The sequence below is a fragment of the Strix uralensis genome, chromosome 19, assembly GCF_047716275.1.
Source record: "Strix uralensis isolate ZFMK-TIS-50842 chromosome 19, bStrUra1, whole genome shotgun sequence".
In the NCBI taxonomy this organism is placed as follows: domain Eukaryota; kingdom Metazoa; phylum Chordata; class Aves; order Strigiformes; family Strigidae; genus Strix; species Strix uralensis.
Window position 1 is genome coordinate 9,915,046 of NC_133990.1, and position 14,023 is coordinate 9,929,068.

The following is a 14,023-nucleotide window of genomic DNA, read 5'->3' on the forward strand; positions in this document are numbered from 1 at the left end:
AAGGATCCCTCAGTTTTAATAGAAGGATGGTAAAGAGGTGGTGTAGTGCTCTCTCCTTAAATATCTCCCTTTGGGCTGAGGCCCCAGACACCCTTTTTCCTTTCCTCCACTCCTCCTCCTAGCCTTCCTCACCCTCATTCAAAACCAGAACTCACCCCAAACCAAATCCTTCCTTGGAGGCTCTTACTTCCCCTCCATAGAAGAAGCGCCAACATCTCAGACAAACTTCATCTTAGGATAGTATCAACTCCACCTCTGCAGATATTGATGTTTAGATTTCACAATTGTTGAGCAATAGTACCTCTCCCCCACAAGACAGAGTACAGCAAATAACCCCACTCTAATGGTGAGCAAGCTGACATTACTGGTTTAATAAAATGGATCACTCTCCTTGGTAGGCTTTGACACTTTGGTTGGAAAATAGTCGAGTGCTTTATACAGGACTACAGGCACGCAGCATCCTCGTAGCAAAGCAAGATAGCGACAGGAAGACGCAAGCTCCACTGAAAGAGGACCTGACAAAGGAAGCTTTGTTTGATTCAGTGCTCAGACACAAGGAAAGTCTCCTTGAGCACAGTAGGAAAAGGCAGACATTTCATACACGCTCTCAGGAGTGGCAATTTTGACACCCATTCTGCTTCTGCAAGACATCCCTGAGCTCAGAGCTATTTCACAACCCAGATGAGCAGTAGAAGGGACAGACAAAACAATCCAACAAAACCAGACTGTGCAAGTACAAAAATCAAACGATGTTAGGGGAAGCAGGGACTGCCTGTTCTGTTCCCACCTCAGGTACTCTCCTCTAGAGCGTGTCTAAAAAGCCACCTAGGAAAAAAAACCCCAAAAAGTAAAACTTGATTTACCAGCATTGACACAGGTCAGAGGTTTTATCCCTCGTTGGAAGCCTGAACCACACCTACTGTCTTCAGTAGAGTAGTTTATTATGAATTGGTGTTCCTAGTCACATCCTCAGGGAGTTTTTAGGGCTGACTTTGGAGAGAAATATTAAATGCAAGATGCCTTCCCCACTCCTGTTTGGGACTCCCAGATAAAGAAAGCACAGCTTTATAACATTCCAGAGCTACTTGGAGCTCCACCAACACCTACCTGAAGCCTCCGGTAGCTCCTCTGCACCCACTTCAAGTTGTGGCAACTGCTATGCGACCCAGCAGCGGCTCCAGTCGCTCATGCCAGGGCTTCAATGCTTTTCAGTTAAAACACGTCAAGGGAAAAGGGTCTCGAGTGCAACGCAGTGTCCCCTCTGCCATCTCTCCTCCCCTTCACTAGGGTGACAAGGCCATGTTTCTCTCCTGCATGAGCTCATATCTCAAGCTAGAGCGCCAGATGGCACATCAGTGAGGGCGGCGATCCAAGCTTTCGTTGGTAAAGCTTTACCCCTTGCAGTGGACAGTACAAATATAAATACATGAAAGGAGTCTGATTGTTCAGGAAGGAGCTTTTTAGAGAGCTGAAAAAAAAAAAAATAAAGCTGAAGATCCACAGCCTTTCAAGGCTGGAGGCAGGGCTGCAGCAGGGGCCATGCTGATAGGCAGCAAGTTATTAGCAGACAAGCTATGATGAAGCTCTTAAAGTTGGTTGAAAAGACCCACAGAACAAGGATTGCTCAAAGTTGAGAGACAAGAGGGACTTTCACCTCCAGATCCCCTGTAGAGTCAGGAAGTCACAACGGAGGGAGGATGCAACCGCCAGACATCCCACAAGGAATATTTATAGATAAAGCAACAAGGGCAGTTACGCTTTGAGTACAGCGGGCATCTGCTGCCACAGCAGCTCCGGTAATTAACGTGCCGCTCTCTGGACACCTGGCAGAGGTTTATAGTCATAACTCACACCAAGCATATTGCTGGCACTAAGGACCCCTCACCCACCTTTCTCCCCAGTACCTTAAGGCAGGGAGGAGATATCCTCCAAGAACTAAGACCTCAGCTACTGCCAGGCTGGTTTTTGCCAATGAAGTGGCATTTCACCTACCCGCACCCACGGCACCCTTTAAGCTGGCTGCTGCCTCTCATGGCTCCTGTGCCACAGAGCTCCCAGTGCTTCTTCCAAATGGAAGACCTTCTGCAAGAGATCGAAAGAAGCACCTGTATCTCCAAAGCTACTGACTTCAGTGGATCTGAATACAACTGAGATTTTCAAAGGCTCTAGTCCAGCACCAGCTTTTGATTTTGACTGCCCAACCAGCAAGCAAGTGTATTTGTCCCATCTGGTGTCCTTGCAAGCCATGATCTTGCTGGGCATCCAACACACCAAAGGACCAGCCAGCAACTGAGCAGCCTCTACATGCAGCTCTGGGAGGTCAAGGCAGAAGCAGCATGTGGACACCAAGGCAGTACCAGAGTGTGCTGCTCTCCTCACCACATCTTGAGTCACGGCCGGAGCTAGTCCATCTCTGAGCACAAGGAACCTTCCACTTCGGAAAGAATACCCAGGAAAACCAGTTCTTTCTCCTCTTAAAGTGAAGAAATCCAGGCACAAAGTGTTTTCAGAAAGTCATTCAGTGCAAGGATTGCAGTCCCTGGCACACCTGGGGTGTGCAAGATCACAGCCAGTGGCAAGCTTGCACTTTCCAGGGTAAATACACTTCCATTATGATTTTTCACAAGAGAAAGATGGAGGCTGGCAATAACCCCGAGGTGACTAGCATCTAATTTTTCATCACTGGAGTATTTATGGCACAGCCATTTTCAGCATCTTGTAATCACTTTACCACTTCCTTGACCCCTGGCTCCCACTTATTCTGCATCTCCTAATTGCATCTGAACAAGGAGGAGGAAAGCAGCAAAGTGGATAGATGCAGGAGAGCTGAACGGTTGGTTTGTGATACTTGGAAGGACAGCGGAGGAGTTGCAGGGCCAGGTCTGGCTGTATCCCGCCCCCAGCTTACTTCGACCTCCCACTGGCTATGAAACAGGAGCCTTCCTCTTTCCTGACACTGAGGAGTCAGTCCCCTGCCTCCCCAGTTTATTAGCATGGTACAAGAGATTAATGAGTTCCCTCCAACAAAGTGTGAAGGCATAATTATTGTACACATACGCTGCCCAAAATTCCTGCATATTCATAGCCTCTCCTGGCAGGGTATTGGCAGCTACAATATTTATATTGACTGCAAAAGCCCCTGGGTTAGACAGCATAAAGCAAGAGGACATGGACGAGCATGCCATGGGTGCTCAGAGAGCCCTGCAAACATCAAGCTACAAACTGCCAGGGTTAGGAGGTACATTCAGCGAGGATGACTGTTCCTGAAGGCCGCGAACCCCTTGTCTGCCACAACACAGTGTCTCCACCACTAAGCCATTAATTTTCCTCTTTACTTTTTCCCCTACAAACTTCTCAGTTGAGTTTCACACAATTCTTCAGCTGCCTGAAGGATGTAGTTTGAGAGACAGTGTTATTCCATTCACTGTGTCAGACAGGAGTTGCCTGAAGGGAAAGGAAACGTCCCACACTTTGTAATTACTTTGCCGCAGCACAAAAGCAAGAGATAAGGCCTGGTTGCCTGGGGCTAGCGGGCAGTCAGCTTGCTCCCAGCCTCCTCCTTTGCCTTCCCCGTACAGTGCGCACCAAACTGGTGCAACAGGCTTCGGAGATCAGCTCTGCCTGAGAGCATTATACCGACTTCAACTTACAAGATAAATCCCAGCTGCATTATTTGTATTTATAGTCCTGCTTACAGAAGCATGAGCCATGTGTGGGATTTGCTGATGTAGTCCAAAAATCCACATTTTTGGACAAGAGCATCAGTGATCTCACCCAGACATAAAGCGTAATTTAGGAGGATGTTAAGTTGCAGACTTATTTAGGAGTATAAGGAGATACCAATCTGTCCAGAGCTCTTTCCTCCACAGCCTCTGGTAACATTCAGAGTGGCATAACTGCAAGTTCTGCAGCCCTGGTGCTTTCTACCTGTATATTAATGATAATTTCAGGGGAGGAGAGATCAAGACTGCTGCCTTACTCAATGAAAATGCTGATGCGAATCAGGCAGGCAGCAAGGTCAGACCTCTGTTTAAAAACAAAACTGGTGTTAAAGCACCAAACAAAATACTGGAAAATAAGCTGCTGAAAAAGAGGTTTGTATTGCATCTCCCAGGGGAGTGCTTAGCTGACTTAACAGGTCTTCTCCAACTCTGGTTTCTAGGATGCTGTCACTACCACTGCACAAAATAACACTGCACAGGGGAAATGCATTTATTACTTATCTCCTACAAGAGTTCCAAAAATGAAAGATCTGCGAGTCTGCTGGAACAGTCTAGTCCAAAAAAAGAATTTTAAAAGGCCCTTTTTAAACCTTTACAACTTGGTGTAGTGAGCGGGTGATCACAGAGAGATATCTGTTCTGACACCTGCCCTGTTCAGGAGAGATTGGTCTCCAATATCAAGAGAGAAGAGTGTCAGCTTTGGTGCTTTGCTGCCCAAGTGAGCTTACTCCAACGGACAGGTTTATTTAGGAAAAGCAGCAGCATGGCCTCTCAGCCTTGCCAGGGTGGCTCTGCTGGGCAGCAGGGGCTGTAGTTTGAGCTGGTGAGTTCATAACTGCAGGAAGTGCACAAAAGCAAACCAAGATATATCTAGGGCCACTTCTTTGCCCAATTTGTTTAGTCGCCTTGCTTCCAAGGTTCATGCCCACCATCCATCATCACATAAGCCAAACCAAGCACTAAAGTGTGCAGGACATTTTCTATGGGGAAGCCAAGAGCATCTGAGTTCACCAACGGCCTCTGCCCATCACATCAGCCACCTTGCTTCTCTTAAGGGCTGGTAGTACCTGCAGCACACCTGGCCAGGCATACAAACAGCAGCACAGCACCCTGCCCTTCCACACAGCTCTTGCCAGCTAGCTGGAGGTGGCAGAGGGGAAGGATGGGCCCTCTGGAAAAGCTCAGTGTCCAAGTGACAGCATAACCCAAGCTCCACTTAAGGGAAAAAAAAAAAACACTTCTTGTTGTGAACAGACAGCTCTGTGCAGAAAACACATTCCAGTCCCCTGCACTATTGATTTTTCCAGTGAAAAGAGACAAGCTAATCCTTTTAAGTTAGTTGCTTCAATCCATGGTCTTGCAGTTGCTTCACTACTATACCAAAGGCTGACTCTCTAACCAGCCCTAGCAGCAGGGGGGCTTGCCTTCTGGCTGATGTTTCTTTTACTCAGAATGTAATCAGTTACAAGGAAAGCAAGAAAAATCACACACCAGGAGCTGACCTCCAGCTCTTGGGTCACTAGTACAACAAGTTTATATTCCACCTTCACAACACAACACTTGTCTGCTTTTCCTCCTGCCAGGTCAGGAAAAACCTCTTATTCACAAGGCCAGTTATTATCTGAAGTTCCCTTTGCATAAGGCAGCAGAAGGGGTGTGGGAAACTCCGAAAGCGCTAGTTTATCTGTCACACGTGTATGACGAGTGAGCAATCAAAAGAATTTATTGACAAGCCCACAGAAGAAGAACGGACCAGGATGAAGGAGGCAGGATTTATGCCATGTTAACAAGGCTGTGTGCCAATTTCAGCCTTGTTAGTTTCATAATAAAAAAAGCTGAGAACTGCCTTCCCACCCCACATTCAGACACCATTTATTTTAAACGAACTTGGCTCCTGTCCTTCTTCAACCACTTCAGAGCAAGGCAGCATCTTAACTGACCTTACTTTTTTGAAGCTGACTAGATGAGAGGCATGAGAAGACTACAATCGGCCCCCGAGACCGGGCTTTTAGCCAAGCAAAGCTGTATTTCAGAGGCACCTGTAACAGTTAGGGCTATTGATATTTATGCTTAATGCAGTACTAATTCCTCTCCTGCCACAGCAATGGCTCAAAACTCAGGTGCCTGTGCATACAGAAATGGCATAATATTCTGGACCCTTGAGAGGCTTTTCCCTATTTTAAAGGCTTTCAAAACTGCATCTACACACACAACTAGCAGCCACCTTTTTTGTACATTTGTTTCTGTATCAGTATCATAATAAAACACATCAGAGCATTTATGGTAAGGAATATAATGCAATATCTTTGTCATGAAGGTCTTACCATGAATAACTTCTTACAGGATATGCAGGGTGACATGCTAATAGTGCCCCAGTCCTGATGCATCCTTACTGTAAGCTGGGGTAACCTGGAACATAACAACGCTACAGTTTAACCAGTTTATTTAAACAAGATGATGGCTTCACACCAGCAGGGTAAACTTCCATCAGCTTTCCTTCCTTTCCCTGGCTCACACTGGGAGTCCAGGGCAAGCACCCCAAACCTTTTTGATTGATGCGCTGTGAAATCAGCCCTTCCTGCTCCAGACACCTGACACTGAAACAGCTACCTTCCCCACTGCTGCTTCTCAAGGTCTCTAGACACTGGGACCTGTAAGAATAAATATCCAGGAGATAGCAGCTGTGACCCATTTATTATCAGATGCTGCTGCAGGGCACAGCTGAGAAAGGCAGGGCAGAGGAAAAGCACTTCCTGCAAAGGGAACAAGCGGAGCAAACCCAGGTGTCCTTGGAAGAAGCATTTTGCTTGCAGCACTGCTCCAGCTCCATTTCTTCAACTCCCAGTTGGCAAGAGACAGCTTAGATCAGGCATGGATGTTCAAGTACCACCATGAGGGCTCCCCTCATATCACTGCTGGGAGGTAAAAAATAAACCAATAAACCCACAAAGAAAGCCCACAGAGGCCAGAAGGCAACCACGGACAGAGGCCACAAGTTTCATGCACTGAACAAGCCAATAAAACTGCCCTAGTACCGGCAAATGTATCTGGAAAGATCCATTTTGACAATGAAAGAGTGACAGATACCTTTACCCAGAGCAGGGGGTGCACAGACACACACAGCACAGTCAGGAAGGAGAGATGCTGAGGAGGGAAGCAGAGCACGTACGCTAGCGGCACAAAGCACGATGCTCCAGCCTACAGCCGAAGAGGGCTGGGAAGGCAGCACCGCACCGAGGCAGACGGGATCTACATCAACACTTATCAGTTCAGCCTTCGCATTTGTCGATTAAGTTCCGCTGGCACTGAGCAATTGTACGTGTCCTCAGACTACCTCCTCACCTCCCTGCACAGCCTCCCGCAGCTGCGGCCCAGCCCCGCACCGGTCGCTGGGTATTCTGATCAGAGCGTCAGGCTGGGGTGACATTGTCCCCTCCTGAAGAGGGACAGTAAGCGCCTGCAAGCCCGCTCATTTTATTCACTGCACAAGCACGTTTCCAACTGGGATAATCTCCATTAAACCATCTGCGCTCCCATCTTCGCTCGGGCTGCACCCGCTGGGCTGCCTGCGATACTGCAGCATCTGTGAACCGGCAAAAGCGGATGCCGCGTCCCTTTCCCAATCAGCTAAAAAACCAACAGAGACTCAGACAGAACAGATGCACCTGGTAGCTTTGACGCGCTACTGAGCCAGGCTACCAGGAGTACCTGTGCCAGTGCCTCCTCTGAAAGGCATACGGCTCCCCCTGAGATTTTAAGCCATTTCCTTTCCATCGTGGGAAGACACCATACCCCAAATTGCCAGAAGAGGAGGGCTGAGAAGAGTGTAGAGGTTTTAGCTACAACGACCGCCCTGGTGCAGAAGAGAAGCGCCGTTTGCCAGGTCATGAATGCATTTTGGATCAGACACTCTGAATGGCTCCTGATCCCCAGGATTTAATCTCTTACTTATCTCAGTATCTGCTTTCTAGAAACAGGGACTATCATGTCACATTCCCACACCACTGGAACAGAAAGACAAGAAAGTGTTAAGATGAGAGATCTGAAACTTAAATCCACTGCCCCTTCCCTGCAGCCTCCACAGAAGATGTCCAGCTGACCTTACAGAAAGCACGATAGAGCGACTGCACTGAAGTGTGAATTCAGCATGGAGAGAACTCAAGCCTGTCCTTAGCATTGCCATCGAGACAGCCAAGGGACTCGGGAGTCACTTCGGCTGTCGAGGACATGACAGCGTGGTGACGGATCTGAAGCAAAGATAGAAAGCCATCGATCTGCTTTAACTGTAATCAGCACTTGCCTTCAACAAGGTCGCTGGGCCATCTAACACGTGCCTTTCTTCCAGCCCATTCGCCCTGCGTGGTCTTGCCCTCACAGGCGTGGAACAGCATGGCAAGGCTCGCCTTTTAAACCTCCCAGGATTCCTACAGTCCCAAATATTAGCAGCAAGTGATGGGACAGGAACAAAAGACTATTTCAGTATTTCCTGCACTTGCCTTCACTCATTTACTTTGCAAGCCTTTATTTTCCAAGGCAATTTACAAACAAGAAGCAAGATAACCATTTGTTCAGACTGAGGTTAATAAGGGCCTAGTGGTCTCTGAAGACTCTGCAGTCACACTTAGGTGTGAAATTCTGGAGCAGCAATAAAGATGCTGCACAGACAAGCAAGTCTCATGAGAAGGATTTAATCTGTCTAAATATTCTCATTATGTACATAGTTTTCAGCTTCCATTCACAGTGATCAGAGCAGAGACAGCTTCCAGAGGCCTTTTTGGACAATAAACCGTGAAATAGGATTTTTTACATCAGTCATTATTCCCCTTCCACTCCCAGCTCAAAGAGTCAATGTTTGAAATGTTTTTTGTTGAAAAGAAGACATAGCGTTGGGAGAGAAAGAGTCGACAGGAGGAAGGCAGCACAGATCTTTGGCAGACTGGTGGTACTTGGCATGAGAGAGCTCCCATTGGCACCATTTTCCCAGAAAACCTCAAATAGATTATTTCTCCTGGTAGTCCAAAAAATAACTTTCTGTGGGGTCATATACAGAGCAGGAAATATAGCACTACATCCAGAGACCTGCTTCACTGGAATGGGCAAGAGGTTCTAGTTATATCCACCCATCTCAGTCCTAAAAGTCACTTAAACCTAAATACAGTACTAAGATGAGGTGAGAAAACTAGAGGCAGACATCTAGGACAAAAGGGCTGATCCAAACACTCAGCTGCTTTCTTTTGGGATCGCAGTGTCCATCTGTCCCCTTGCCACAGGGGAACTTAGCCTGCAAAAAGAGACCTTGTTTGTCCACTAAAACGTGGAACTTGAATTATTCCAACAAGCAAGAATTTAAAAAAAAAAAAAAAAAAAGAGTCAAAAAACAGAGGAAGTTCTCTATGGGTATGATCCCCTGGGACTGAGAGAACAGCTATGCTCTTGATGCATCTCACCCCTCCTCACTTTCATGTTGCCTTTTCCCCTTCAGACAGGCAGGTTTCAGCTTTTCTTGCACGTTCAGGACACCACTTCTATACACAAGAAGCTTGGACAAAATTTGTAGACATAGTTACAGCGTTTTGCTATTAAATTTTTTGCTCGCAGTCAAGTGACTTCCTACCCTGGCCCTCCCATCATCAGGTTTCTCAGAAAACTTAGGAGCTGTAACTACTCGTCACTAGCTGTCCATGTTGCAAACAGGACAGGGAAAAAATATAAACCAGCAGAGTCTCTTCAGAGGCAGCCCAAACTTGAAGATTGTGTCAGTGCTGGGGGTCTGAATGTTTTATAAATCATTACATCTCTTACTGCTCTCTAGGTAAGCCGTCATCATTTTTGTTTTCTGGAGAAGCAAAACACACAGGTCAAGCAGGGAGTGGGACCCGCAGAGCTGCAGGTAGAACATGTCCCAGTTTAGTCCCATACTCATCCAGGAAGAAGCATTAGAGTCCTTAACAAAGCCCCACAACTCAGAGGTCATGCCAACGCCCAGCAGTCTCCTGAACACAGTGATTGTGGGACCCCCCACCTTCCAGCAAACCACCACAGACTGGTATGTTCTCCCACAAACAATCCGTCCCTACTTCTAAGGGGGAGCAGAGAAAAGCACTGAAACCCTCACCTCAATTACTGAGCTGGGAAGAATTAACCACTACCAGAGACTTTGCAGATATTGATTCTTCAAATCCACAAGAGGAGACAAGCAGAGGGAAAAGCTCCTCTGAGAGTTATGTACACAGACAGCAAATCTAATGCTTACACAGTCTTAATTTTTTAATTTTTCAAGTCCTAACAACAATTATCTTCATGAATTATAGACATAATATTCGAGACGTGCAGGCAGTAATTAATGCACGTCTGCCTTTTCTGACTAGCTCCTTCTGCTGGGTCAGGGAGAGTTATTGGAATTCAGGAAAGAAATCTTCAATCTTCTGGAAGTTTTAAAGAAACGGACCAAGACAAAATTTAATAAAGCAATAATATTTCTCTTAAATAATTAACTAGGCTTCGACATGCACTAATATTTCTGAGGCCTAGCTCTTACTTTTGCAATAACTCTGGAACAAGCGCACTTATGGATGTGATCCGTTGCAGGTCCAAATTTTACTAAACTGCAAAACTGCTTCAAATTGTCTTTAGCCCTGGATTTCTCTGCACTCACATGGCCACCTTCACTCTTTTTTCATAAATTCTCACTGAGACCCTTAACAGAAGCCAGGCTATGCAGCACTTCCATACCTCCCTCTGCCCTACTGACATCTGTCTCCAGGTATGAGCGCTCAACTCTTCCCCAGCTCAAGAGAAACAGTGTTCTGTCATCCTTTGGGAAAAACCTTGGTTTCACAGCAGAACCACAGCACAGTAATAGAGGCAATAGACAATCCTAAACTAGACAGAAAGCTATTACTAAAGCAGCATATAGCACTGGATGTTGTTTAAGTGGGCTGTTTCCATCATCTCTCAAAAAGCAGATTCTCCTGCAGCATAAACAATTTTATTCACATAAAGAGTGCACTCAAGAGAGTTTAATATACTCGAGTATATTGACAACAATTACTTCAAAGCAACAATTACTTAGCCAGACACTGAAAAAACCCCACCCTTTGGCACGGACATATCACCTGCTTAAGCAATATAAAACTACACAACAAGGACAGAACTCTAAACTCAAAATCATAAGGATTGTACTGATGGCCACCAAACTGAAACACAGCCTTGTCACCAAGAATAGAGAGGGGGTATTTGGTCAAAAAGGTCAGACTGAACCAAAAGCTTCACACCTCTGTTGTTCACTTGAACCACATCATCTCTACAGAAGAAAAAAAAAAAAAGAGTCCCTACCCAGTAGAAGTAAAGTTTAAATGCAAATAATGGTCATCCCAGTTTCAGAAGCTCACCAGATACAGTCTGTAAGCATCAATCCGTCGAATTGGTCCCCAGCACTTGTCTGTATCGTTATACTTTGTGCCATCTCCAACACTGCAGGAATGGTTGCCAGTGGCACTGCTGGGAAAGGAGGGAGAAACAAGAGACAGTAATTAACTCCTAGCATGTGTCTTCCCCTCTCCTGCATTCAAGAAAGAGGAATGGTCAGAGACACAAAGCGTTCATTCCTCCCTTCCCTCCCTGAACACTTCCCCCCATTATGTTTTCTGGACTGTGTAACAGAGCAAGTCACTGAGTACCACACATTTAAAGGCAAATTCTTGAATTACCTGCAGTTATTTACAAGTTTGGTCATTTGGTCATCAAGCTAGCAAGTTTGGGTCATATATATATCACTGAGGTTTTCCATTTCCAAGTCAAGAGTCCAAATCCAGTCCAGCCCAGATTTGATCAAACAAATCTCTTTTGTTATCTGTTTCTTTGAGAAAGCAGCTGGTCTCAGTCAGTGTAATGTCAACACTCACTGTCACAGACTTGGTAAGCATCATACCTCTCAGCTCTTACCCAAAGAAACAGAGAAGCTAAGATATTGCACAGGGTATGGCAATCAAACTATTGAGCAACAAGTCCCATGGCTGCAAGGTGCTGAAGCTGAGGACTCATCCGAAATCAGGTCAGCTACTTTTCAGGCAGGCAGCAGGCACTCGGGTGGGGAATATAAAACAACTTCACCTTCCCACCCACAGAAGATGAGCTGTCCTTGAGTCATTACTCTGGTCTTCAGAAAGCAGAGCTGATCCCAGTCAGACTTATCACCCCATCAAATCCAAAAGCCTGCTCTCTTCTCTGTTAGCACACAACCCCACAGCTGTAAGCACACTTACCAGGTCACTTGCATGAGGGAGACCGGTACAGCTGCTGCGTAGATTGCCAGGTCCCCATAGAGGTAGATAATTATGCAGAAATAGAAGAGGTTGACACCCACTGCAGGAAAAGGAAATATTGTACAGAGACAGCAGAGTACACAGGGACTTGAACTCTGCACTTCAAATACACAAAACTTTTTCAAGATCTTAAAAATAAATCATCATTTGCCTCCATAGTTTACTCCTTTCTGCAGCAAATTCCACCCGAGGGTCACATCAGCAGCTTAGGGGACTTAGCCACAGCACAGGGACTGACGAGACATGAGGTGTTTCAGAGCTCAGCTCTGCCTCCTTCGATACCTGGCCCTGACACCACCCCTCTAGTTCAAGCCCATCCTCCAGTCGCTGGTCAAGACCTACAGGTCTCACATAAGCCACCCGCCAGGTGAAGCTGTCAACTTGCCACAGGTCAACATCTAATGATGCTCACAGCCTTGGTGTGAGCGCAGCTGGACGAACACTGAAAAGAAGATGCTTCTAGTCCTCTGCTGATTCCAAACCCTCTGCTTGCAAACCTGCAGGACCTTCACATTAGGGATTCGGCCCTGCAGAGCTCAGGTTCCACAGGGCTGAAATGGAGCCGCTTTGGGAGATTCCTTACCATCAGCAACTTGAGCCAAGGTTCAAACCTGCAAAGCTTTAAAACCCTGTTTCTGCAGCCCTCTTACCCTGCTGCCACAGTGTGCACTGTTCCTGCTGTTTTCTTGGGGTTTTTTTTCCTTTTTTTAAGCCTGCCCTGCCTTCACCTATGAGATTAAAAAAGTCTTACACAAGTTAATTGGGTGCACAGAACAGCCCTACTGGGACACAAGACACTGCTGTGGAGGGCTAAAATGTGCAGGGATAAAGAAATGCTTGATGAGACCCCAGGATTCTTTTCTTCCAAGCCAGCCAGTATAAATCTCACCAAGGAAAAACAAACTGTAACATATTTTAGTTCAGAGACAGGTGAGCTACAAAAAAAACCCCAAAAAGCCTCAGATTTGTTTCATTTAGGAAGTTGACACTGAAGGAAAACAGCTCAGGGAACCTGCCCATACTTTCAAGTTGTAGTGCCACCTGATGCTTAATCCTAATGCTGCTTGAACAAATCAATTCACCTCTCCATGCCTCACATGTGGTAACTATCAAACAAGGACAGCATTACTGCAGGAATGCAGACTGATATTTCTACTGCGCTTGGATGCCCCCAAGTTTTACCATGTTTTATCATCATACTGCCTCTGGATCTCTGGATGTCAGGAAACATTAGCAGGCATTCTCCTCTGTTTAAGTAAATTATTCAATATGCTGAGCCCTACTTAGCATAAAACATTCCTTAAAAAGGGTTGTATTAGGAAAGCATGAAGAAAACTTCCCTGCTTCTGTAAAGCAGCACACTAAGCCAGTACTCTAGAGTTGTTTCTGGTCTAAACTGAGATCTTACAGAAATCATCAGATCATTTCACATAGTTCCCCCCTTGTTTTCTTCCTCTGTGAAAGATTTAAGATGGTTTCACAGTTAAGGAGTTTCTGCATTGTTCTGAAGATGGCAACAAACTACCTACCAGTTTTCTCCAATTTCCCATTAAAAAGGGTTGAAGGTTATAACAAATATCTGACACAAGACAGAAGCTGCATGACACACTGCATACAGGACTACACAGACACAGGTATAGATTTTGTTTTGGGATCTGCTACTGATCTCAGGCCTCAGCTGCTTTCCCCCCCACACCCCAATAAGGCTAACATGACCAGCTAGGCCACAGCAGCACCCAGGTACCCACCAGCACACACTATATTCCTGCTCCAGTGTCGACTTCTCTGTCTGTGGGAAGTCCAGGTGACACTCCTCTCCCAAACTCATCCTCTGGAAGGCACGAAGACTTTAGCATCAGTTTTTTTATAAACTGCTGCTGACCCTCCCTGATCAATACTTTCATTACTGGACACAAAACGGGGAAAAAAAAAAAAATCAATGACTTCCTGCGGGGAAACAGCGTGATAGATGTGCCT

General features: G+C 46.1%; 1 protein-coding gene across 10 annotated transcripts in view; it reads right to left on the bottom strand.

The window, feature by feature from the left end:
• TMEM104 (transmembrane protein 104) overlaps positions 1 to 14,023 on the bottom strand; it is a 44,810-nt gene that overhangs the window by 21,206 nt on the left and 9,581 nt on the right. For 8 of the 10 annotated variants that reach the window (XR_012631606.1, XM_074889673.1, XM_074889676.1 and 5 more), the window contains 2 exons: positions 11,987 to 12,086; positions 11,114 to 11,222 (listed from right to left, as the gene is read on the bottom strand). Coding sequence is in view for 9 of the 10 variants with exons in the window: in XM_074889673.1 (XP_074745774.1) it covers positions 11,114 to 11,222; positions 11,987 to 12,086 (209 nt within the window). In the remaining variant the exon portion in view is untranslated. The remainder of the gene's footprint in view (positions 1 to 11,113; positions 11,223 to 11,986; positions 12,087 to 14,023) is intronic. The other 2 variants (XM_074889677.1, XM_074889675.1) reach the window with 1 other exon arrangement.